This window comes from Eubalaena glacialis, chromosome 12 (assembly GCF_028564815.1).
Source record: "Eubalaena glacialis isolate mEubGla1 chromosome 12, mEubGla1.1.hap2.+ XY, whole genome shotgun sequence".
In the NCBI taxonomy this organism is placed as follows: domain Eukaryota; kingdom Metazoa; phylum Chordata; class Mammalia; order Artiodactyla; family Balaenidae; genus Eubalaena; species Eubalaena glacialis.
In genome coordinates this window covers 59,538,782-59,566,672 of record NC_083727.1, presented here as the reverse complement: position 1 = coordinate 59,566,672, position 27,891 = coordinate 59,538,782, and the positions used below count along the sequence as shown (strand labels likewise).

General features: G+C 35.9%; 1 protein-coding gene across 2 annotated transcripts; it reads right to left on the bottom strand.

The window, feature by feature from the left end:
* Positions 1-186: 186 nt before the first annotated feature.
* CCNC (cyclin C) lies at positions 187-26,105 on the bottom strand. 2 transcript variants are annotated; one of them, XM_061207006.1, is made up of 12 exons: positions 25,933-26,105; positions 20,220-20,326; positions 18,940-19,024; positions 18,669-18,738; positions 15,933-15,984; positions 9,589-9,644; positions 8,662-8,697; positions 7,895-7,986; positions 7,058-7,125; positions 3,872-3,951; positions 2,919-3,037; positions 187-1,422 (listed from the first exon to the last, which is right to left on the bottom strand). In XM_061207006.1, the coding sequence occupies exons 1-12, from the start codon at positions 25,962-25,964 to the stop codon at positions 1,368-1,370; spliced, it is 852 nt and encodes a 283-aa protein (XP_061062989.1). In that variant the 5' UTR covers positions 25,965-26,105; the 3' UTR covers positions 187-1,367. The 2 variants fall into 2 exon arrangements, with proteins under 2 accessions (XP_061062989.1, XP_061062990.1); XM_061207007.1 differs by lacking the exon at positions 187-1,422 and adding an exon at positions 1,901-2,058.
* Between the last annotated feature and the right edge of the window lie 1,786 nt (positions 26,106-27,891).

Genomic DNA, 27,891 nt, shown 5'->3' with positions numbered 1-27,891 from the left:
AGCTTGTGTGATACTATCCACAAGGAAGCAGAACTCTAAAAGTCTGGTTAGAAACCATTTGAAATTAATTACCCACTTGATAAACTATGAAGGCTTTAATACTTATCCAAAGGAAGAAAGACTCAGAAGACAACATAAGGCAGATTCAAAAAGATAAATTCAAGACATTAGTCAATATAGCTGGAGAATTTACTTTTATTCTTGCAGTTTTATACTAGGAAGTCAACATTTAATAATCCATTGTTCACAATTGATTTATAAAAAATTTTTTAATCCTTAAATTGTACATCAATATCCTATGATTCCAAATCTTATTTATCACTCTCCTTCAAGTCTGAAGAAAATGATCACGTAATTTATTAACTTCCACAGACAGCACAGTCCCACTGACATAACATTTAGTCTGAAGTCCTACACTCATATGAGAATTAAGAATAGCCAGTATCAAACTGGCCTGCAACCTGATTGTGTTCCTGGCTCAGGATACCTGTAGTAAATTTGTAAGTCCACACTAAGACACAAAAATAAACTAGGGTGTGTATGTCATATAAAAAACTTTTCACAGTAGAGTAAAAATAACATTAAAATGTTACCAAATTTCAATATTACGGTGTTTTATCCAATTAGCTTTCAAAATGCCTGATTAACTGAATTAAATGTAAATAACTTTGTATAGGATTTTTTTTTTATGTTTGCCCAGCATTTCAAAATGGTTATGGAATATAACTTTTAAAATGTCAAAATATGCTATACATATTGCACTTTTCTGCTAGGCTGGGCTAGTATCCTCCATGGCAAGATACCAAAACTACTGAATAAAATACGCTTTAAAATCAATAGGTACTTGATTAATTTCCCTGAAATTATCATCATCATTACCAAAACCTTCCAGGATTTTGTAAGATTTGATTCCTTAAATACAGTTTTAAAGTTTAACTTAAGGAGGGAAAAAAAAACCCTCATATATTTGACTTTTTATTTCCTTTTTTGGTCGCTCAATGACCAAAGAGAATTTTAAACAAATTATGCTTCATCTTTCCTGGCTTAATAAAAAGCAACAATTTCTATTATCCAAATTAAGAAAAATTATACTAATCAAAAGCTATTAACTTTCAAATGTCTATGTATGTCTGTCTGTAGGTCCCCTTAGAACCTTTCCAAACTTTCATAAACAATAGATTTTAATCAATCATGTACTAGAATCAAATTCGGTAAGGAAAAACTTATTTTGCAAAAATAAAATCACTTCCCAACATGCTTGACAGAAACAAGCTATTCATTTTCATTTGTGTTCCATTGAAGACATTATTGAAATCTGTCCAATGGTTTATTTCCAACTGGTCCACTACAGAATTCTTCGGAATGTTTTAAGATTGGCTGTAGCTAGAGTTCTGACTTCCATTTGGACCCTGCTCTCCTTCACTGTTCAAGTGGGGAAGAAAGAGATTTTACACCAATTAAAAGACTCGTTTTCAACACCCTGATAAACCTACTAATTTTTAAAGTTATTCCGCACTACAACTCTACAAAACAAAGACATTCCCAATTATAAGACACAGATGTGGAAAAATTAAAATCCAGAAGACTAACATTTGGTTTTATGTTTTTATTCTTATGTAACTTAGTGCCCTCACACATAACAAGCATTCTGGAAGTTAGTGTCCATTACACTCAAAAATTTAAATTAGGGTATGGGATTTTGTTGTCATTACAGGTATCACTCAACATAGAGATTAGAGCTTCTTCTAGACAAATTTCCTATAAAATTAAATTGTACATAGAAAATCTTATTCCTACTAATTATGAAAATCAAGAAGTGTTCTTCCAAAAAAAATTATTGTCCAAAGGCATAATAAAACCATACGTAAGTACAGCAAACCTTTATAATTAAAAGTCAGAAAGAAATATGGTAATTTCCTGGAAAACGCTGAATATTTAAAATAAAAACTAAAACTGAAAATACCAGTAACTGTGGCAATAGGATTATTGCCTTATCTTGTCCATCATCATCTTGCAGCTTCAGGCCCTGCCACTAGTGAAGAATCACTCAGGGAATTTCTGCAAAAAATGCATCCAAAGGCAGCTGTTTGAATGACTGCCTTAAACAGCTCCTTGTATAAGTCAAGTATTAATTTTTTCCAAATGGTAACATTAACATATCAGATCTACAAATCTATCTTAATGTTATATAACTTATTTATTTTTCTTAATAAATGATTAAGATGGGTAGCATTTCTTTGTTTCCCTTCTGACCTTTTTTCCCTACCCCAAACGATCTGATGTACAGTGAGAGCTGAGAACCACTGAACTTAAATGAACAGATACTATTAAAAAAAACAAAACAAACAAAAAACACACAAAAAAACCCACCACAACAAAAAAACCTTGTTAGGACAAGTGACTCATACTTAGCAAAATTATGTTACTGTTTGCAATGGATCTTTGAGTCACTCAAAAGCCAAAATTATTTATTTACCTTTACAATATCAGATCAATCATCTACGTTTTTGAAAAATGCTACTGAAATTTATAAATAGGATAACAGCCAGTAGTGGGGGGAAAAAGTCAAACTGACATGGAACTACTACAGAATTCTTTATCCCTGAATTTTAGATGAACTTGCCTCTCTCTGTTCTGTTTAAATTTATGTACAGTATATAATCATATGTTGAGGGATACCTGTAATAGACCTGCCATTGCATTAGGAAAAGTTACTTAACAGATGATCAGATTAATGTATTTTTTTAAATGAGACGTTCTCAATCTATCAAGTCACAAATTAAGAAAAAAGAAAAAATATGTCATGAAGTTTTGGAAGAAATTTTACAAAAACAAAACAACATAATCTATGAAAAATTACGATAATGCATATGAAATATATAATTAAACAAAATCAATAACTAAAGTCTACAAAGTACCTGTTTGGAGGAGGTTTTGGTTTCGGCATCTTACTAAGAATAGTTGCCATCTCTTTTCTCTCATCAAAATTCTTCCACTGCTCATACAGTTTTAAAATAACCCTGATTATTTCCAAAATCTAGAAGGAAATATTTGAAAAGTTCTCAATGGCCAATTATCAAGCAACATTTAGTATACAAAGAACACACATCATATCCTAGACATCCCTTAGAAAACTGTGAAAAGATAGTCTCTATCCTTCAGGTTAGGTTAGACAATCCTGATAAATGTGAAAGCATATGTATGCTCAGTCTATCCTCATCCATCTCTGCAGTTGGTTTCCTTCTACCTACTGATATCTTAAACCAAAACAAAATAGTGAGGTACTAGGAATAGAGGTCTAAATCATGAAAGAGTATGCCACTACAGAGTACACTCCGCTAACACCAATTGTTTCAAACAATTCAATGGGAGGTAGTGCACAAAAGACTGTTTTGATTCTCTACTAACTACTCTGCACATGCGTTAAGGTGCTCAAAAACCGGCAGCTATACAAATCTGTTAAATCCAGTTTCCAAATTAGCCCTTCTTCTTCATCTGAGTAGACCTAACCTTGGATTGATTCTAGAACATTTCAGCAGAAAAGGCAGAAGGGCAAAAATCACTTTGTCAGGAGATAGTCTGTGTTACAGAAGTTTACAGTAGTCACTAGGTAGCTTTTAAAATAACCCTGGCAATTAGAGGCTACTTTGCAACCAATCAAACATAAATTTACCATTCTGTTTAATCCTAAACTGAAGAGAAATATAACCTAAATGGTCAACATCAGTTCTTCTTGCCAACACATTTCTTACCATTTCTTTACCAAAAATATTCTTAGCCTGGCTAAGAATTTTAGGCTCATGGTAAGTAAATATGACATTAACTTTAAAATGTTCAAGTTATATTCAGTTAAGGGAATTTTAAAGATTACCTTCTCCATATCCACAGAAAGCTCAGCAAACCACTGTCTGGCATCTTTCTGTTGTACAACACAGGCTACATGCAGGCAAGCTGGAGAGGAAATGAGAGACAAAGGTCCATGTTTAACTGCAAACATGGAATGTATGGACTCAGAATAAGATATTCACTTAAATTTTTATGTGTATTTTCTTATATTCTTTTAAAAAATTATATAGATTCATATAATAGTTATCACTGACCATCCCATCAACTTAATCTTACAGGGAGGAAAAGTTACTGGGCTATATATATATTAAGGTCCTTGACATCTGCTCCTCACTGTGAGCTAGCCATGATGCAGTTGCCTTGAGAGGGCACATCAGAGAGGAAGAAGTCCACTGAGGAAATCAGAGCAGGGAAAGGATCCCGGCATAGCAGTACACAGTAGTGGTCAAAATGCACCCAAAAGTCAGAGTGACAAAACAAACCAAAAAACCAGCCAATCAATATACTGATAAATTTCAACACTACTGTGTTTTGGTATTTCAGTTAAAAGCAGTGTTGCCTCTGCTTTTTAAAGTTATTAGCGCATGATCAAGTTAGGTGAAAACTGGGCACCCTAGTACAGAGTTCAGTGTTGTAATCAAACAGAGCTGAGAAAAAAAAAAACGTAATGCACCGCATACAATGTAATTATATACATTACTTACAATATAAACTAACAAAGATAGTGGAAGAGCCCAAAGACAACAGTCTACATCATAACTTTGCCTAATATAATTCCTCCCAAGCAGCCTGCCTACCCTGATCCCACACAAGCTTGTTAAATGTTATATTCCCTGGTCTGGTTACCTATATGACTTTGCTAAGAATGACATTCTAGGCAAACAGCAACTCAAACGTGCACGGACATTCTGGTTGCCCCAAGTTAAAGAAAGCTATTTATAAAGTAGGGCTTAGGTTCAGGAAGGATTGAGAGGCTAAAGGACAAATTATAAAAACAGGTAATAAAAATACAGTGGAAAATGCCATGACAGGGCATACACAGAGTAAATTAGGGAAAGAGACATCCTAAACCCAGACTGAGGTGATGCAGAGAGTGTGGAGTTGGGGACGGTGTCACTAAAGAGATGATATCTGAGCCAAGTCTTTAAAAAAGGTGTGAGTGGGAGCAGAGAATGATATATACATAAATGGTAAAAAGAAGCTGTGGATTTTATCCAGAAATTGGGAGGAGCACTGAAAGATTTTAATTGAAGCACAAATTCTGCATTTTAAAAAGCTCTTTCTAGCTCAGAGTTCCTCAACTTTAGCACTACTGACATTATGAACTGGACAATTCTTTGAGACTGCCCTATGCACTGCAGGATGCTTAGCAGCATCCCTGGCTTCTACTCACTAGATGCCAGTAGCATCCCACCCCAGTTGTTACAACCAAAACCATCTGCCGACATTGCCAAAAATCCTGTGGGGAACAAAATTATCCCTGGTTGAGAACTGCTAGCCTTGCTCAAGTGTGCAGGATAGACTGGCTCTCTGAGAACAGGGATGCTGGAGGCCAACTAGCCAGGAAGGAGACTGCTGTGATAACCTGGATAAAAATGAGAAGGTGGGGCTTCCCTGGTGGCGCAGTGGTTAAGAATCTGCCTGCCAATGCAGGCGACACGGGTTCGAGCCCTGGTCTGGGAAGATCCCACATGCCACGGAGCGACTAAGCCCGTGAGCCACAACTACTGAGCCTGCGCGTCTGGAGCTTGTGCTCTGCAACAGGAGAGGCCGCGACAGTAAGAGGCCCGCGCACCGCGATGAAGAGTGGCCCCTGCTCGCCGCAACTGGAGAAAGCCCTCGCACAGAGACGAAGACCCAACACAGCCAAAGGTAAATAAATAAATTAATTAATTAATTTAAAAAAAATGAGGTGGCTATGAGATTACTAAAGAGTGCGGCACAACAGGTGTTGGTTACCAACTAGATGTAGGTATCAAGGAAGATGAAAGAGCCTAACTACTGGGTTTCCAACTAAGGTAACTAGTGCTATTCACCAACATAGCAAAGACATGAAAAAGAGTATATTTGGGGGCAAACTGATGAGTTCAGTCCTAATCACGAGTCTGAAGGCCAGTGAGATGCCAAAGGAAGCTATCCAAAAGGCAGAGATTGATATAAACACCAGTTCAGGAGCAAGATCTTGGTTAAATAAAGAAATTTAAATGTTTCAACACATAGAGATAGCAGAAGCCATGGGCCTCAGTGAGGCTACCCGGGAAGAACAAAAACAGCAGGGATGACAAAGATGTGGCACATGGCCTTCGTACCCATGCAGATCCCAGTATTCCTTCCCACTGAACCCAGATGCCACTTGAGAATCCTTCCAGGGAGCCTCCAGTACTACAAAAGTATAACCTATTTACCACCCCTCATGTAAGAAGGCGGAGAAACATTAACATTTAAGGGGTAACTGAATAAAGAGAAACCAACAAAAATTAGTCTGGACTGGTAAAAGAATGGGGGGAAAATCAAGAAGACAGAGTCATAGAAATGAATACAAGACAGAAAGGGAACAGAAACTAACAAGTGCCTAACATATGGCAGGCATTATTTGAAAGATAACTCATTTAATTCTTGTAACAACTCTATACTGAGTTTTTAGTACCCTCCCCCAATTTTACAATTAAGGAAACAAAATCAGAAAGGTTAGATAATTTTCCCACAATTGTAAAGGAAGAAAAGTTTAAACCTAGGACCATCTGTTCTAACTCATGACAGTACTGCCTTCCACAGATAATAAAATGGTGGCTAACTTTCCCTCTAGCAAGGCATTAAGGACCACAAAAGGCTCCTTTACTTGACTGCTGAGGACCTAATTGGGCTCAGGAAATAAAAGAAGACCTAGTTATTTTATATAAGTTACAACCAGTATTAGAAGGCTTAATTCCAAACTTCTCCCGCTAAACAAACAAAAATGTTCTATTCAGACACTGGTTAAAATTATTTTAAACGATTTCAAAAAAAAACTTACCAAAAAAGGGGGGTGGGGGGACAATAATCCTGATTTGTGATACTTGCAGTTCATATTATTGAAAGTTCACATGCAAGGAATAGTCTATTACTTCAAGGAACATAAAAACATAAAGTACAACAGGGTGAAATTTCTTTTAGGATGACCTAAATAGGTATACAACAATTTAGCTACTAAAGGTACACCACATTTACATACCTAAAGCTATCATGAAAGGAGGATACAGTAGGCAAAGATCCGTTCTGTAGGTATCATTCACTATCCTCCTATAGAAATGTAAATCATATTATTACTGAAAGCAGAACTACCTCATATGATTGTACATTACCCTCCAGAGAGGGCCCGATTTCCCATATCTGTATATATTTATATCTCTTTTATATTACCGTAACACAGATATAAAGGTGAACATCAAAGGAAAAAGATGGATACATGAATGTGACAATGAATAAGCATATTTTAATGAATAAAATTACAGCTAAATATATTTAAAATTTTAAAACCTCACAATAAATTTTAATATAAGATAAACATTTTTCTAATTTTCCAAAAATTAGAAAATCAGATAGGAAACCATAAATTATACAATGAATTAATATATATGTTGAATACCACCAAAAATATTCTGATTATTTTAAAGATAACATTTAATTTATTTTACGGAAATATAGTTGAAATCAATGTTGTGTTAATTTCTGCTGTACAGCACAGTGATTCAGTTATACATATATTACATTTTCATATTCTTTTCCATCATAATTTAAAGATAACAATCTTAATTTTCATGTAAACAGTCTGTTTTTCATAAGAATCAAATTTTATTGGAAATATTCATCAAATAGATAATTTAAAGATCTATCATTTTAGCATTTATACCAGTATAGTTATTAGAATTCAACAAGCAGATATTTCACTCAACATAAAATATCTTGGGGCACTAGTTTAATTACTTTAAAAAGACTAAACTTCATATTTAATTGTCAACCTTCCTAGCTAATAACATGTTACACTATGAATAACTTCTGTTCTAATTACCATGCAAGGGGAAGCAACATGTCTTCTTGGCCCATGTCCTGCACATACTGGAGCAAAGGTCTATAAGGATGATACACTATCAAGCAACAATCCTAGAAACAGTTTAAAAAATGTGTATGTATAAAAACAGATTTATTATAACACAAAAACCTTACCATTACCCAACTGATTTTTAATTGTGTATTTCAAAATGTATTTTTCTAACTCATGCTTGCTTCCCTCTTATTCTCTTAAGCAAGCAGTATGGCAGCCCTAAACTCTACTGTAATAGTGAAGGCAGTGCTCTCTCTGAAATATACCTTGGTAAATCGGTTGGCAGTCAGTCAGCATCCATTCCCTTAGAGACTCAAAGTGTCACATCTGCAACACACTGAAACCTCTTATTAGCCTATAAATCCGTAATTCCCAACTGGAGGAGCAGAATTCTGCCAAAGACATAATCTATCTTTAAATAACACCACACACATACACAAATTGTGCAAATAATTTACAGTGGTTTAATGTCCTGACTGGTTTGCTTGTAATCCTCTTATTATAGTTACTATAGAACAGAAAAAATTTCCCATCCTAAGTAGTATTTACAAACTATTTTACAGGCTTCCAAGAGCATATAGGTGATGATGCCACTAGGTACTATGATTTACCATCACATATCACTTGGATGGTTTTAAAATGCACCTCCCTACAATTATTTCTTTAAATTTATGACTTCACTAAATTTGAAAGTAAGTTTTACTCTATTACTCACAAGGAAGAAATATACTTACCATTAATTCTAAAAGATAGAATTCACATTCTAATATCTGTTAAAAAAAAAAGATTGTAAATGTCAACATGAAACCAAATTAGATGAGTCTACTTAGTCTAACCTAAGAATGTAATTAGACATTTATCAAAAATTTTTACTAAAATTTTTTTAAATCAAGAAAACACAATAGCTTATATCAGAATGAACATATGCTATAAACAATTACTTGTTATACAATGCATGCAACTGGGATTATGAAACATTTTAATCCTTGTAAGGAAAAGCCAGCCTCATATAAGTATTCTTATTACTTTTTTTTATTTAAAATAATCCTGTATAAACTTCAGATTTTCCAATATACTTCCCACTCAACAAATGCAAAAATGTAATTATCTCCACTTAACTGTTATTCTTGTTCTATTACAAATTAATAATAGAATACTGAAAATGAAACAAAAATACAATTTAAATAGAATGAAAAAATCCCTTGCAAGGTGGAAAAAGAAAAACATGCCTATTAAAATGGCAATAGAAATGCATCTTCTAAAATAATGTAAAATTTCAAGTATGGTTTTCATTCTGTTCCATTATAGTAATTCTCAACCCCAGCTGCACATTAGTAGCCACCTGGGAGCTTTAGAAAATACCAGTGTCCAGGTTTCAAGCCTGAAAATTCTGATTTAGTTGATCCAGAGAGGCCCTGACATCAATGTTATTAAAAAAGCTCCCAACGTGATTTAATGGGCACCCAGGGTTGATAACCACTGCTACAAAGTATTTTTTTAAATGGTAGAAGCACTTTAGCTTTAATTTAGAAATAAAATCCATATTCTCGTAGAATCTGAAACTGCCATTTCTAGGAGACTATTCCGTTTATTTTAATATAAAATGTAGCTAGTTTACATACAGCTTTAACAAGTAGTTTTATTTTTTACAATATACTTACATGGTTCATCCTATAAGGAAATTCCTTTGGAAAGGCATATGAAAATCTAGTTTTCACTGCAGAAAACAAACAAACAAAAAAAACTTAAACTGAGAAAATGGGGAGTGAATGAACACAAAACTTCTTTAATACAATGTAAAATATTAGAGGTAGAGCTAAATCATTTTTAATTTTTAGTAGGAGCTCTTGAATATGCTTAGGGACGCAGATTTTTTTGTTTTCAGGCAAGGGGAAAGACTAAGTAGCAGAAAGCCCTAGGCCCCCATCTATATTACAATTAAAGAGTTTCAATGATATATTTAATATATTAAGAAAGAGTTCTGCTGCTTAAAAACTAAAGGAAATGGAAAAAAAAAATCACTGGCTTTTATCATTTCTAAAATCTTTCCAGCTCTAGAATGGTGTTGCTCTATTTAGTAATTTAGCTTAAAAGGAACATGGGTTATATATGTGTTCACAAGTATATATATATATGTTTATATTTGTAAATATATACAGTTGACCCTTGAACAACACAGGTTTGAACTGTGCATGTCCACGCATACACAATTTTTCCAATAAATAGGTACTACATGAACCAAGGTTGTATATGTAGATTTTCCAACTTTGCAGAGGGTCAGAGGGTCAGCACCTCGAACCCCTGTGTTGTTCAAGGGTCAACTATATATATAAATATTGGAAGGATAATACAACCAAAAAATGTTAACAGTAGTTATCTCTGAGATTTAAGGATTTTTACTAATCTGAACTTTCTAAACTTTTTATAATAGGTATTTCTTTATCAAAAGACATATTTTAATAAAATCATGAATATATGTGCAAAGGTCTCTAGGACTTTCTTCATACCACACACAAATATATACACACACACTCTTAGTCACTAAGAAAGTACAAACGAAAAAACTGCTAATCCTCTATCTCCTCAAAAATGGTAGGAATTGACTATTCTAACAGCTAATTTAGATAGGTAACATTTGCCAAGATTCGAAACCTAAGCCATTTAAACTTGACATTAGGAAATGTCTACTTAACCTTTCCTTTCCTCTCTTTTTAGTTAATTTAAAAATGTATCCATCAAGGTTACTGAGTTTTACAAATCCCCCCCTTTTTATAATTTTTTTATTTTTTGGCCATGCCGCGGGGGCATCAGGATCTTAGTTCCCCAACCAGGGATCGAACCTGCACCCCTGCAGTGGAAGCGCGGAGTCTTAACCACTGGACCACCAGGGAAGTCCCCACAAATCCATTTAATGTAAGCAAGATATGAAGTGTACAAGCAAAACAGGTACTTACATAATGTTAACCAATCAACAAGGTAAAATTATCTCTGTATATAAAGCAAATCTACATCCCTAACCCCTGGACCTTGACACCTAACTTACTGAATTAGATTTTACCTGATGCTGTCAACTTCTCTCCTATTCCATGATAAAATTGCTCTGCGTTTTGATTTTCTACTTCCTAATTCTTTTCTTCTGACCTGGAGGAAAATGCATCTCTCCTCTCTATTGCTACCCCTACCACTTGTGCATTTGCTTTCATCTACTCAACTGACAGTCACCTTTTTTCCTTTGTACCTTTAACTATTCCTCCTCCAATAAATCTGTCCTATCACTTACTAATATGCTCAAATTTCCCTTTAAAGCAAAACAAATGAAACCTCTACCAAATTATATTCCTCTACTTTTTAAAAGTAGACTCTTGAGTAGGCTGCCATGTAAGAACTCACTGAGAAGGAGGCTGTCTGGAGGCCAGGAAGCTAATCATGGCCAACCAAGGAACTGATCAAGGCAGGCACTTTGATCTTGGACTTCCCAGCCTCCAGAACTGTGAGAAATAAATGTCTTGTTTAAGCCACCCAGACTTTAGTGTTTTGCTATAGCAGCTGAAGCAGACCAAGACGCCCCCTCACCCAGAATCCTCTGTTATTAACATGTTACATTAGTATGGTACATTTATTATAATTAATGAACTAAGATAGATACATTATTACTAACTAAAATTCATAGTTTATTCCGATCTCCTTAGTTTTTAACCTAATGTCCTTTTTCTGTTTTAGGCTCTCTTCCAGGACGCCACATTACATTTACTTGTCACGTCTCCTTAGATTCTGTATGCTGTGACAGTTTTCCAGACATAACTTATTTTTGATGACTTTGACAGTTTTTAGGAGAACCAGTCAAGTATTCCGTAGGTTGATTCCCTATTGGAATTTGATGTTTAATGATTAGACCAGGGTTTGGGGTTTTCAGAAGGAAGACCACAGAGGTGAAGTGCCATTTCATTATATTACAGCAAAAGTACATACTATTAATGTCGTTTATCATTGTTGATACTGACTTCGATCACCTGGCTGAGACAGTGTTTGTCAGGTTTCTCCACTGTAAAATTATACTCCCACCTTCTTTCATAATGTACACATTAGAAGAAAAGTCACTATGCATAGCCAACACCTAAGGAGTAGGAATTTATGCTTCCTCTACTTGAGGGGGGAGTTAGCTATATAAATTATTTGAAATTCTTCTATATGGGAGATTTGTCTCCCCCCCCATTTATTTATTTATGCTATCATTTATTTATATCAGTATGGACACATGAATATTTATTTTATACTTGGGTTATACTTTGGGTTATAAAGCAGTATTAATCTTTTTTATTTTGTTGCTCAAATTCTTCCAGCTTTGGCCATTGAAAGCTCTTTTAGTTGGCTCCTATATGTCTTCGACATACCGCCATTAATGAGGGGTTTGGTTTTGGGTTTTGTTTTTTTTTTTTGAGTACTTACTTACTTATTGGCACTATAAGATGCTCTGGGTCCACCTTGTATATTTCCTGCCTGATCACAAACCCAAAGGTCTGGTTTTTTTATTTGGTATACATCTTCTTTGCAGCGAAAGACACTATGCAGCTCTCTTTCTTAAAAGGTATCAAGTCTCAAATTTCTATCACTGGCTTCACATTTCTAAGAGGATGTTCTACTGATACATTTACACTCAGAATGTTGAAGAGTAAATCTAATTCTTTTCAGAACCCACTCATTCTCCTCTTCCAGTACCACCTTCACCTCCCAATGCCCAGGCATGAAACCTCAAAAATCATTTTTGACTCTTCTTAAATCTTTTCTTTTCAAAAGTCCTGCTGACTCTATCATTCAAACCTAGCTTGCTTGTTCTCCTTGCTGGCTACCAAAACATTATTTTAAGGCTTCATTAGTGTTTACCTCATTATTTCAATAACTTAAAAGTTTTTTCCTACCTTAAAATTGTTAGCTTTACTTCTTACAGCACCCAGTGGTGACAGTACTCACTACAGTTTGCTGTATATATAAAACTATTTCAGAAAGGGTTTTTTTCGGTGAGTTTTTTTGTTTGTTTTTTGGGGGGTTCTTTGGCCATGCCACGTGGCTTGCGGGATCTTAGTTCCCCGACCAGGGGTTGAACCCAGCGCCACGGCAATGAAAGCACCAAGTCCTAACCACTGGACCACCAGGGAACTCCCGGTGGTTTTTAAATTGTGGTAAAATATACATTACATATAATTTACCATCTTTAACCGTTATTTTTTTCTTTTAACATCTTTATTGGAGTAATTGCTTTACAATGGCATGTTAGTTTCTGCCGTTAACCGTTTTTAAGTATACAGTTCAGTAGTATTAATTACATTCACACTGTTATGTAACTATCACCACCGTCCATCTCCAGAACTCTTTTCCTCTTGCAAAACTGAAACCCTATATTCATTAGGCAACAACTCCCCATTTCCCCCTCCCTCCAGCCCCTGACAGCCACCATTCTACTTTCTATGCCTAGTAATTTGATTACTCTAAGTACCTCATATAAGTAGAATCACACAGTATTTACCTTTTTGTGACTGGCTTATTTCACTTATCATAATATCCTCAAGGTTCATCCATGCTGTATCACATGAAAAACTTCAAACTTTGTCTGTCTACTTCGACTCACACTCTCCTCCAATTCATCTTACATAATTCTGCCAGAATCATCTTCCTAATACACAACTCTGGCATCACCCTCATGTTGAAAAATAAAGCTTTCATAGGTACCGCCACTGACAACAGAACAAGCTGCAGATTCCTCACGGAAGGCCATCTATTATCTGGCCTTAGCCAGGTAGGGGGGCTATTTCCCACTATTTCCTTACTCACCATTCACTGAATGTAACTCAGTAGCTTTTCCTTATATTGATCAAACTGTTCAATGCTCCTAGACTATCTTTCCCCTGCATTTCCCCAGGTTCAAATTCTTCCTTCACCAAATTCCATTTAAGCCTTTTTGGATTCATCTAACAAATCAACTTTTCCCACTCAAAACATTCATTACATTCTCTGTTACTCTCTTACGCCACTTATTTTCTTCTGTATTAATATTTGTATATTGATGTCTTATTTTCTTGTCCTTAAATTCTTTGTATTTATTTTTATATCCACCACTGCATCCAGTATGGTGTTTTCCAGTGATAATGATGCTGTTGTTGATGACAATGATAGTAACCACTACAGTTTACTGAGTATTATGAATTGAATTATGCCCCCCCCCAAATTTACATGTTGAAGCCCTAACCCCCAATATGGCTGTATTTTGAGACAGGGCCTTTAAAGAGGCAATTAAGGTTAAATGAGGTCATAAGCATGGGGCCTTAATTCTACAGAACTGGTATCCTTACGAAGGGAAGAAACACTAGGGATGCACACACACAGAGAAAGGGCCATAAGAGGACACAGCAGTAAGGCAGCCATCTGCAAGCCATGGAGAGAGGCCTCAGGAGAAACTTAACTTGTTGACGCCCTGATCTTGGACTTCCAGCTTCCAAAACCATGAGAAAATAAATTGTTGTTGTTTAAACCATGCAGGCTCTGGCATTTTGTTATGGCTGCCCTAGCAAACTAACACACTGAGCAAAGCACGGTTCTAAGAGCTTTATTGATATTAACTTATTTGATTCTCACAACAACCGTATGACATAGATGTTATTAATATCCTCATATAACAGAGAGATTATATTTTGCTTAATTTGTCATGTTGAAAGCACTGGGGCTGAAATTTGAAACATAAGCTGTCTGGGCCATATAATACACCATAAAATTTATGAAATAAGTAAAACAGTCTACTATAAAGTTCCCTATTCATTGGTAAAATGAATATGAGTGTGCCTTTTAGCCTTTGCATGAGAAATAAAAAACAAACCTTGGTAATAGGTATTTTACATTTTCAAAAATATACACCTTCTAAAAAATCTGGAAAACAGAGACTGAAGTAAGAAGAAAATAAGGCACCTATAATCTACTCAGAAATGAGCACTGCTAACATTCTGGTAGATTTCCTTGAAGTCATTTTTCAATTTTTTTAATAATTTTGATTTTCCAGAGGGCAATTCAATACTTCACCAATGGGATATATTTGACATATTAAATTCTATGGCAAAACTGATTATTACGCTTCTATCCTCAAAATAAGATATGACATGAAAAAGATTGAATTAGATTATTACACTCCTTTCAGAAAGGGAAATGACCCCAAAAATATGAAATTCTGGCTCAGAAACAATACAAAATGCCTCTGCCTCTTCTGTGTAAGATCACAGAAGTAAAAAAAAATAATTTTAATTATCTTTTGTTAGGTGATATCTTTTTGCTTAACCTATGAAGATGGAACACAGCATAATATTATTACCTTGTGTACAATACTTTACGATTGCTACTTTACAATGTTATTTCCTTTAATGCCATGATTCACAGGCACGTAAACCCCATGTTTTTAGGTAAAGAACTAAGGCCAAAAGGTAAAGCAACTTGTTCAAGGTTATACAGCTGCTGCTTAGAGACAGAACTGGTGCTTAGAATCAGCTCTACAGACTAAAGAGTCAGCATATTTTTCTGTGCCATATTTTTCCATAAAGAGGGAAAAAACACAATCCCCATCAAAGACATAATTACAATTGTTAAAGAAAGAGTTTATTTCACCCACAAGAATGACACAATAGATAGTTATGAAGCAATAAAGTATAATAAAATAGAAAAATAAAAATTCTTTCTTAACCTTATTATAAAATTAAGAGCCACAGAGTTGATGTTTTTGGCTCAATAGTTACTACCCATTTTTAGCATTAAAAGTAATGTCTTAGAGATAATACTTTAAGTGGTTTTCAAATTTTTTGTATTTTAAAATTTTTAGCCGAATACATTAGGCATAAAGGTGATCTCATCTCAGGAGATTTAATAGACCCAACTAATCTCTCACAGGTCTCATAAACTGAAAAACATCTATGTCCTATGGAGCTTTCTTTAGAATTACAATCTTAAAGCAGGATATATTTTTTGCACTTACATACAGAAGTAGCAGCAGAAATCAATCTTGTATTTGAGACTACTCCAAATTCCTAGAAAAAGAAAAGTAAAAGAGATTAGGTACATAGTAACCCAATGAACCTAAGTATATCTGAGGTCTATTCAAAACAGAGCATTTCCTATGTTCCTCCGATGTTTGCAGTCTGTTTATCTACCTACTTGAGGAATGATGTACTTAAATCTCTAAATTTATGACCTTTCCTTAAAATTACTACACTTTAACACAAATGCTTAAATAATTTTATAATTTAATATTATTGGAAGGTACCAAATTAGAAACCAGACCCTAAAGTGACAGTGCCAGTTTTTTGCACTCAAGTTAGTTTCCAAGAGTTTTTAGATTCTACACTTAATTGCCAGAATAAGTATTAAGTATGCTTCCTTTCAGTTGAACCTGGACTAACAAACAGGTACTTCAGGGAATTTAGTAATAAAACAGTTGACTCTCTGAAGAAAATAAACTTTAATATCACCAAAAGAACTCAAAAGACTGTACTAACAATTATTTTTCTTTTCGGAACAGGAAGACAAGAATGATTAGCATAAGACTTCAGATGTCAGTTCCCATTTCCTCTTTGAACTTAATATACTGCCACTGTAAAAATAACAAAAATTTATGAGGTGATCCACCTTACATATAGTCTCGTTTAATTTGATTAACCTTATAAAGTTATTAAAGGCTTTTTTTTTTTTGGCCTTGCGGTGTGGTGTGGCCTGTAGGATCTTAGTTCCCTGACCAGGGATCGAACCCAGGTCCTTGGCAGTGAGAGTGTGGAGTCCCAACCCCTGAACCACTAGGGATTTCCCCAAAGCCTTCATTTTTAAAGCTGAAAAATCAAGAATTGGTTCCTTAGCCAACAGAAGAAACTAAACTGAATACAGTCTGTTCAAAAACCTTCAACCTACATCCTTATCTAACTGTGTGTGTTTGGGGGTGGGGGTGGGATATGTATGCCTGTGTATGTATTTATATTTACATTTAAACCTCGCACCATAATAACTGATACTGAAAATTAAATGCCTGAGACATCTTCTTAAATGCCATTTCAATACAATTCTCACACAACTGGACAAAACACAGAAAGATTTGGTCATAGCTAAAGAGTTTTAAAAATGCTATAACCAAATATGAAAGGATACACCTTTTTCCAGGAATAATTCTTTACCCCAAATTCTTAAAGGAAAAACTTTCACCTAATAAATCATAAAATAGGTTTCTATTCAGTAAATCATGTAAGAAAAGATATTTAACACACAAGACAAATTAAAACTCCAAGTTAATCTGCACGAGAAGTTTATAAAGATTTTGTCTTGGTTTCTCATACTGGTTGTCCTTCAGATACATAAAATTACATGGTAATATTTGGAAAAGCCACCCCATAATACGGGCCTTTTATAAACACCTTCTTTTCCATTAAAGAACTTAAAAACAACAGAGCTGGTTCTGCCTCCTTAAATTACCACTTACAGTTAAATTACATTTAATATTCAGGAATACAATTACTAATCTAAAGACATCATCTAAAAATAGAAACATAATACAAAGGATTCATATTACTGAAGATTACATGGATTATTATGAAGACCAGTTAATAATATCTGCTATTATTATCTGGATTTAGCTGAGCTCTCTCAAAAATACTGAAAAGGTAAATAAGGTGGGCAGAGATTTGGTCTCAGCTGCAAGTTCCCATCTCTCTTCTCTCTCCCTCACCTAATTTCTCAACCCTCACTACCCAAACCATTCCTCGTTAGAACATATATTGCTATAGCCACCTCAATCCTTGCTTTCCCTCTTGCTTTCCCTACGGCCTGCTAGGCAGCCAATCATCAGGAGGCAGGAAGGGAAGACAGCAGAACACAGGAAGCATAAGGAGGAGAAGGAAGAACATTCTCAGGTTATAGTAGACAAGCTGTGGCATTCATGGAATACTCCTTAGTGCCAAACAGTAAATGCCTCAGAGGCAGAAGAGCAAAGCAGTTAAGAGCATGGGATTAGGAACTAGACTCCCAGGGTTAAAATACTGGCTGTCACTTATCAGCTATATGAACTTAATTTCTTTGTGTCTAAGTTTCGTCACTTATAAAATGAGATTACAACTATGTAGCCCATAGTTTGTTATAAGGATTAAGTCATAATTTGTAAGAGGAGTCAGAATAGCACATGGTACATAGTAAAGTGCTACATAAGTTTTTGTTAATTGAATATATAGAGATATGTATATATTTCTTTGATTTTGTATAAATTTCAATATTTTATATAAATCACCATCTGTTACTATTTTTACACAGTTAATGTGAAAACTGGGGCAGATTAACCAATACACGTTGACTATACTTTGATAAAGAACAGAAAACTAGGACTTCCCTGGTGGCGCAGTGGTTAAGAATCAGCCTGCAAATGCTGGGGACATGGGTTCGAGCCCTGATCCAGGAAGATCCCATATGCTGTGGAGCAACTAAGCCCATGCGCCACAATGAGTGAGCCTGCATTCTGGAGCCCACGCACCACCACAACTACTGAAGCCCGCGCGCCTAGAGCCCATGCTCCACAACAAGAGAAGCCACCGCAGTGAGAAGCCCACGCACCACAACGAAGAGTAGCCCCTGCTCGCCGCATCTAGAGAAAGCCCGCGCGCAGCAACGAAGACCCAACAGAGCCAAATATAAATTAATTAATTAATTTTTTAAAAAAAACCAGAAAATTATTTCATACCTCTACTTTGGATGCCAAAAACACACATGTAGGAGCCATTAATACAGGATCTATACTCTTCAGAGAATACCTAAAATATGATTAAACAAAGTTAAATGTCATTCATATAGAAAAACATATATGAAAATAGAATTCATATAGAAAACATTTATATGGAAAAAAATCAGGACAACTCTATGGCAAACACACGATTCACTTATATAAGGTTCATCAACATTAGATAAGAGTTTCAAATAAGCATTAACATATTCCCAAAATAACACAGCCCTACCTGGCATAGAATCTCTTGAAATAGACCGTAGCAGTGGCAATAACTTGTTGTCTTAATTTAAGATGTTCACCTAATGCTTGGATAACTAAAAGAAAAATAATAAAGTTAAATGTATTTCTGATATCATTATATTAACATTTAACAATAACTTCCATGCAGTTAAATCATGACTAGATTCATTTTTAACAAAGAGAAAAACCTACACATGCTATAAAGCTCTACTTGGATCACAGTGGTCTAGTACTAGGATTGCAAATTTGTTAAAAAATATATAGGGGGCTTCCCTGGTGGTGCAGTGGTTGAGAGTCTGCCTGCCAATGCAGGGGACACGGGTTCGAGCCCTGGTCTGGGAGGATCCCACATGCTGCGGAGCAACTGGGCCCGTGAGCCACAACTACTGAGCCTGCGCGTCTGGAGCCTGTGCTCCGCAACAAGAGAGGCCACGCTAGTGGGAGGCCCGCGCACCGCGATGAGGAGTGGCCCCCGCCTGCCACAACTGGAGAAAGCCCTCGCACAGAAACGAAGACCCAACACAGCCATAAATTAATTAATTAATTAATTTAAAAATGGTCCACATCAAAAAAAAAATCTTTAAAAAAAAAAAAAATATATATATATATATAGGTACGCATAAACAATAACAAAAAAACAGAAACTGCCTCATAGTAAAATCTATTCTTGAATCAAGGAGGTTGAATGATAGGTATTTCCCCTCTATCTTCTAAGTATTTTCAATGCTCTTCATATTATTACTATTATTAGACCCCTATCAGCGTTATAACTACTGCTTAATAAAGTTTATAAAAAATCCAAAATGAATCCTCAAAACAACAGAGAGGTAGGTTTGCATAAAAGTGAACTGAGGGTGAGAAAGATCCTGTGACAAAGTTACCACGTGGCAGAGCAAGGATCTTTTAACTCTAAAACTCTTCCGTCCAAAGCAAACTTGTTAGAAGTGACCAATACAGGATGTCAATCCAAAAAATCATTTATCCTCAAAGTACTTTGCTTTAGCCAATCTTAAATTGGGTTTAATGATGCACTACAAAGCTTAGGGAGATTAATACTTTTAAACCGTCTTGAGTGTCTCTGACATGTAAGATTCACAAAAGACTTTAAATCACTTTAAAAATATATATATAAGTTGTAAAAAGAATACACATGTAAATAAAAATGTAAAGTAGGGAATAAAACAGTTCATCACAAATTACTACAGAAAAGCATTTTAATTCAGAGGTAACCAACTGTACCAATTCAACCAATTAAAAAAAAAACTTTACCATTTGTAAAAAATATCTGTAATTTCCAATACTCTTCTTCTGAGAGAAACTTTAAGTCCTTCTGGCGTTCCTTCAACAGATCTTGTTTATCCAAAATCCACTGCAAACTAAAAAAAGCAAAGATTCAGACATCCTACAGAAAATCAACTAACAAAGTTACAGGAAACATTCTAAGATTGAAGAGGTTGTTAATATTCTGAGAAGTACAAAATACAAGTAACCTTGAAAGACAATATTTTTCACATTTCTTGAAACTTTGACACTGAGAATTACCTCACTAATAAATGTAAATATGCCCTGAAAAAAATCTGCTCTAATCTTTTCTCTCTTCCTTCTCAGTCTATCTCTCCCCACCCCCACCTCTGTCACTATCATAGTGTATTTCATTGATTTTAAGACTGAAATCAAGATGCATCTTCAGTGATGCCTAGCATTTTAATGGGCAGTAATGTTTACACGTTCTTAGTGATAAATAATGGTGAAATTGACACTGACTGACGATGCCTTAGATTTGAAGTATATCTTCTCTCAGATGTTCATGAGTAACTAGAGTAATATTCCTACTTCACAAACTCCAATCATGTTAAAAGCTGCTTCAGAATTTATTTTACCAATAGCCTCCTCCTCCTGCCTAGTCTATTTTTAAACAGACACGTAATTGACGTGATCCCCAAAAATATTCTGCATCATGCTTTTGTCACTCAGTATGTATTGGAAGTTTTACATCAATGAATTTGTTATTCAGCATCCTTTTAAATTGCTGCACAGCATTATGGATGGATCATTATTTATTTAGTTAATCCCTGGTGATAGGCATGTAAGTTATCATCTTTTTCACTATTACAAGTAATGCTTTAATGAACATCTTTGTAATTCACCCTTGTATATTTGATTAATATTTGGAATCATTTCCTAGAACTAATGGGTCAGTTTTGCTGGTAATTTCGATATGCATTGTCAGCTTGCCTTGCAAACCAATTTCCATTCACAGGAGTGACACATGAGGGTGTCTTAAAATACTTAACCTTACAGGTCACTGCCAATCTTTTAAATACTTTACAACTTAAAGGCAAATTAGTATCTCACTGTTCTTTTTTTAAATTTACTTCTAAGGTTAAACATTTCTCCACGCCTTTATTGGTCAAATATAGTTCTTTGGTACATCGTAACTATAATATGACCATTTTTCTAATGGGATGGTCATCTTTTTTATGATTAAGATAATCTTATGATCTAAAATTTGTGTATTATGGATAAAAAAATCATTTCTTTGTCAAATATGCTCTAGACATTCTCCAAGTTTAGCATGATCTCTCAATATTTAATGATTTGCAATGCAGAAATCTGAATCACGTATTTATTCAAATCTATATTTTACTTTGATTTTGTGTTTATCACACATGGGAAGGCCTTCCCTGACACAAAATGATTTAAAAAAAAAAAAATTCCCTCATATTTTCTAATACCCTTAAGGCTTTTTTCTTTCAATTTGTGATCAATCTGGAATTTGATACAGGGTAGAGTAGGGATCCAGCTAAATGTTTTGTTAAATGGTTATCCAAATGTCACCAAAGAATTTCAAGAAGTATAATTCTATCATTATATTTGGATCTTCTTTATAATTTCCTATTTTTAATTTGTTTTTCTTGTTCCTATGCCATCCTTTTTTTTTTTTTTTTTTTAATTTTTATTTGGCTGCACCGGGTCTCAGCTGCCACACACGAGATCTTTGTTGCCGCATGCAAGATCTTCGTTGCAGCATGCGGGATCTTTTTAGTCGTGGCATGTAGGATCTAGTTCCCTGACCAGGGATCGAACCCAGGCCCCCTCCATTGGGAGCGTGGAGTCTTAACCACTGGACCATGAGGGAAGTCGCTGCGATGCTATTTTAAAACATATAAAATTGAGTAATTAAAAACTGGTATGGAAAAACCCCCTTGCTACTATTCTTCAGAAGATTTCTGGCAATTCTATTATAATTATTATTCTAAGACCTGAACTTTAGAATCATTATATCAAGTCCCCAAAAAGGAAATTCATCCAAAATTTTCTTTGGGATTGCATTATATTTAAAGATCAATTAGGGAGAAATGGTATCTTTACAATGCTGGAATTCAAACTCCATTTATTAAGATCTTTATGTTCTCCACAGAATATAAAAATTTTCTTCCTACAGGTCCTGCACATTTCTTAAGTTTATTCTTGAGTATTTCATATTTTCCATTGCTATTGTAAATTATTTTTTTCCATCAACAGTAAAAGAAAGTTTCCTATTTTTACATTTTGCAACTGGTCATCTTATCAAACCTTTACTATTTCTAATAATTTTTCAATTAACTGAATTTTCTAGTTAATTTTATCTCCATATATTGATAATTTTGTCATTTTTATATCTCATTAACCTATCAATTACATTGAGAGTAGCATATTCAGAACAATGTTAAAGAAGCATCCTAATTTTCCTAATGTTTCACCATTAAATATCTCTTGTTAGTGCTCTGATATGTTTTTATGATGTTAAGTAATCATCCTATTACTGTTTTAGTAAGAGCTTTAGTCAAGAATGGATGTCGAATTTTATTAGGTGTCCTCTTAATTCCTTTACCGTTTACTAACAGATTTCCCAATATTGGCTACATTTCTACAAAATCAATGTCATTTTTTATACTTTTAACGTAATCTGGGACTCCGTTTGATAGTAATTTATATTTACATCAATATTCAAAAGTGACTGTTTTTAGTGCTATCTTTGCTAGATTTTATCAGTGTTATCGTGACTTCATAAGGAACTGGAAAACTTTGTGTGTGAACTAGAACAACTTTAATAGCAGATTCTCTTGAAAGTGGGAAAAAACTTACCCATGAAATAATGTGGGCCTGGAGCAATTTTTAAAGAAGTAGCTCTCTGGTAACTTTGTTTTGGCTTTCAAATTTATTTTGAAAATGGAGATAACCCAAAGGTATATCTGCGATTATTTACTTTTCTTATTCCTAATTTTGTATTTCTGTATCATCCCTTTTTTCCTTTATTCAGCTAGCATAGTTTAGTCTACCGTTTTGGTTTTCCCTTCCAAAGAACCAGCTCTTATAATTTCTGACTATTTTTTCCCTTTCAATATATTAATATCAGTGTTAACTTTATTAAGTCTGTTTTCCATAGGTTTATTTCAGTTTCCTTTTAATACTCTTAAGTAAAATATTTAATTTTTATTCTTTTTCAGTTATTCAAGATGTTTCCTTATAAATTTGGCTTTGGCCACCTCCCATAGACATAAATATACATTGATTTCATTATGTTATTTCCTAGATAATATGTAACTGTTTTCAATTTCCTCTTTGATACAATAAACTACACAGAGTTGCTTTTGTAGTTTTACTTTTGTTACCTGTTCATTACTTCAGTCGACCAGCAAATGTTTAGTGTCCTTCTAGCTTTACTGCATCACGATCAAAGAATGTGTGGTGTTCTACTTTAACTTTCTGGAAAATACTAGGATTCTCTCTGTTCCAGAATTATCATCAATTTCTTCTCCACAGTCATTTTATGTTTTTAAAAAGATAAATTTCACAAATATTTTAAAGTTTTTCCTCACAGCACGCAGTATGGAAGATAAACCAATTAACACCATATATCATCAAATTTAAGATTACACTGATTGGGTTTCCCTGGTGGCACAGTGGTTAAGAATCCGCCTGCCAATGCAGGGGACACGGGTTCAAGCCCTGGTCTGGGAAGATCCCACTTGCCATGGAGCAGCTAAGTCCGTGCGCTCTAGAGCCCCAGAGCCACAACTACTGAAGCCCGCCCGCGCGCCTAGAGCCCGTCGTCCGCAACAAGAGAAGCCACCGCAATGAGAAGCCCGCGGGCTGCAATGAAGAGTAGCCCCCCGCTTGCCGCAACTAGAGAAAGCCCTCGCGCAGCAACGAAGACCCAATGCAGCCAAAAATAAATAAGTGAAATAAATTTATTTTAAAAAAAAGATTACACTGATTGTAAGACTCACCATTATTTCATATGTTACTAAGAAAAAAATTGCCATGCTGATAGCAGAAATGTTAAAATGGGCAATTTAAAGCCATGAAAACAGCATATTTCATGTCAATTTTCCTCTTTCACCAAAATCACCACCTAAAACAATGGCTTTCATAATCTTTTTGTTTTGTCTTGTCTTTCATATTTGATTGTCTTATCTTTCATATTTGTCACCTTTTGCAGATGAGGGACTCCGTGATTCTCAAGGGATCTGAGCAAGACAAAGTGGCTCCTTCCTCCAGGGCTATTTGAATTGGGAGGCAAGGACAGTTTTCAAAAAAAGCACATTTAATATTATAGTATTTTATATTTGACAAGGGAAAAAACAATTGGTTTTATAAAATAGATCCTGGCCCCCTTTTGATAAGCTGACAGTAAATGAAAGCATAATGAGAATGCTTATCAAAAGGGGGCAGGATCTTTTTTTAAGTTGAAAAAGGGCTGTAACTTCTGATAATCAACAGCTGGCTACCTGTCAATTCTCTCAGCTTCTTTTAAAGTTTACCAGAATACTTCTTTTTCACTACCGAAATTTTCCATATTTTAATTTTGCCCAAGCAAATATTTCAGTGAGTGAACACAGTGCAAAATGAAAATATGATCAGAAGTGAAGCTTCTATAGCACCACATCTCCACAGAATCATTTATAGCAAGAAGAAAACCTGCTTTTCTGAAAACAGGTTTCAAAGCCCATTGTTTCTTTTTTCTAGTGCAAAAGGCTAAAAAACCGAATGAACACTATAGGAATCCATCTTCTTCACACTCAAAATTTAGTTACTAATGCTCTCTTAGCATTAAAAATTATTTACACTAAGATAGCATCTTTATCAGGTTCTGTTCGTCTTTCAAGTATACAGTGTACAGCCTACCCAAAGTTCAACTAGTCCCATCACCCACCTTCCTACCTGCTTAAACAGATGTATTTAGGGAGAAATGTTTTCAATATTACTCTAGCTCTTCCATGGTACTGACAGAAACAAAAATTCATGAAAAAACGCTGAAGATATTGGCAAAGTCCCTGGAAAATACACTTTTAAAACAAAATATGAGACACAGACTAACGAAATGGACAAATGTTGAGAGCACTTGTCCTATACCTTACAAACATAAAACTCCATCTAGGTTTAAGGTAGTGGCAGAAAGCGGTTCATGAGCAGAAACAAGCCTGACTCCCTTCTCTCCTCGGAGTAATATTAAATCCGCACAAGACAGAAGATGAATGACAAAAGATTACGATGCCGACCAACTTTAGAAATACCAGGCAAAAGCGAACCACAACTGTCCTGAAGAGCCAGCCTCACAGTTCCGTACTGTGTCACATTTCCCATACCTGTGCCCATCCCATCCCAACCCTCACCGGCTCCGCTCCTCCTCCTCCCCCGACCCCCCGGCCTAGCTAAACCAACAATCAGAAGTTCAACTCCCGAGCCTTCCTTCTCCGGAGACTGAACCCCCTTCCCTCCCCGCAACACATTTTCCCCCCAACGAAACCCGGCCAGGGGGCGGGGTGAGGGGATTCGTCCGAGAAAAGCTCATCCCGCTTCCGGCCGCCGCCGCTTCCCGGGAGACTCCGCGGCGCTCGGGACATGGGCCGGGATCCAGGCCAAGGGGAGTCGCAGGCCCCGTCCACACAGCACCCCCAAGAGCCAGCCCCGGACAAGAAGACGGAAGATCACTTACTAGTGGGAGCTCTGCCAAAAGTTCCCTGCCATGGAACACAGCTTGCCCTGATAAAAAAGCACCAGCCGGCGGAGCGGCCCGCGGAGCGACCATAGACCCAGCCCTCCCGGTAACCGCGCTCCTCGATCTGATCTGCACGGCTCCGCTCCGCGGCGGCGACGGTGAGAGGAAGAGGAGGGCACCCTATTCTCCTTGACGCCGGCCGGCAACACTCTACTGTGTAAATCAGTTCCTATGCATAAAAGTTCCGGCCCGCCCCGCGGTAGCGGAGGAAGCCGACGGGGAGGAGACAGCCCTCGGGCGGCCTGAGAAAGGAGAGGGGAACTGGCTCCCACGAAGGCTCGTGGCTGTCGGGAGGCTCTCGCGAGAGTTTCTCGTGGATTTCGACCGGGACCCCGCGCGGCTCGGTCTTCTGCTGGAGCTCCAATTCGTCGAGAAGGGGTGAAATGGGGAAGGTCGACGCCCTGTTCGGGCTTTGGTTATTGCGTGGTTGCAGGCTTCCAAAGCAGCACAATGGCTTTGTATTAAAGTATACGATTTCCCGACTTCAGTTCTTCCTCCTGTGTTTGGAAAGAGAGAGAAAGATTATTTTGGCCTCAAAGACCTACCAAAACCTACCGGCACCAAGCCGAATACGTTCTTAATGGAGTTCTTTTGGAATGAAGCGCAAACTTTTAGAGCAGCAATGTTTTCTTTTAATGTTACAGACTAACATTTTTTTTTGCAGAACAGTTTTGCAGTTTTGCAGAACAGCCTAAAACATTTTTCCTTTATTACATATATATGTGTGTATATTCACATATGTGTACCAAATGGAGAAACATAGAGCCAAAAATGCAGTAATTTAATTTTACGCGATGAAATCTGTATTTAACATTTCTATTATCGTAACATTGCATTTATTGTAAAGCTGCTAATCTAATAATTTGACACACCTGAAAGTTGTTCACAGACGATCAGTGTTCTGAGGTAGCTTAAGAGTATTTTCCACACGGGGGGGGGGAACCAATTAGGTTGTGAAATTGAGTATGATACGCATTTTACTAAATGAAATAAAATATCAGGTATGTCAGAAATAGCAAGGGTATTATTTTAAAATTTTGATTCAGTTATATATGTATATGTGTACTAGATCAAGATGTGAAATGCATTTTAGTAGTTTAACATAAAAGTATTTTATGTCACATGTCATTCCCATAAAGTCTGATGTGGATTAGACTGCTCTCATTGGTGGTTCTCCTCCAGATCTTCAAGAATCTAGTATATTTCCATCTTTCAACTACAGTTAATCTTTGAGCAACAGGGCTTTGAATTTCAGGGGTCTGCTTATAGGTGGATTTTTTAAAAAATAAATACAAACTACAGTACTACACGATCTGCAGTTTGTTCAAGTTTCTGATGCAGAACCTGTTCGAGGTTGGTTGAATCCTCAGTTGCAGAACTGAGGATACAGAGGGCCTCCTGTAAAGTTATATGCTGATTTTCAACTGCTGGGCTGGGGGTGGGAAAGCTCTGGGCCCCTAACCCCTGAGTTCTTCAAGGGTCAACAATACTCCATCTTGGATCTTTGATTCCAGGTTTAAAATCTTTCTAGAGAGAGTGCAGAGGACTCCTACTGGGGCTTTTAATCAATGATAAGAGACTTGAACCTGAAACAACGCAGTCACCTCCTCTTATGACCTGTTGACCAGAATAGGCAGCTGCCTCTAACTTAACTTCAAAGTAGGCTGAGAGATGTAGGGAGCATGTAGCATGACTGATTAACACTACTGTCTGCTACACTGCAAATCATAGTCAAGAAAGTTTGAAAGGCAATAGCTGAAGAAACACCAGGCCACAGGCTACTTACAGAAGTTCAGAATTTCTTAAACTCTCTGAGTTTTTGGTCAGCCTGATGTCTTTCAGAAGATAAGGATACTGCAACAAAGTAGCATAGTTCAATGTTTTTTTCCTGTGTGC

Excerpts from the sequence above, each read along its gene's own strand:
- CCNC (XM_061207006.1), bottom strand. The coding sequence starts at position 25,964 with ATGGCAGGGAACTTTTGGCAGAGCTCCCACTA. Across the intron at positions 7,126-7,894 it reads ATGTTGCTTCCCCTTGCATG|GAGGATAGTGAATGATACCT; the intron begins GTAATTAGAACA and ends ACATTTCTATAG. Across the intron at positions 1,423-2,918 it reads CCAAAACCTCCTCCAAACAG|TGAAGGAGAGCAGGGTCCAA; the intron begins GTACTTTGTAGA and ends CCACTTGAACAG.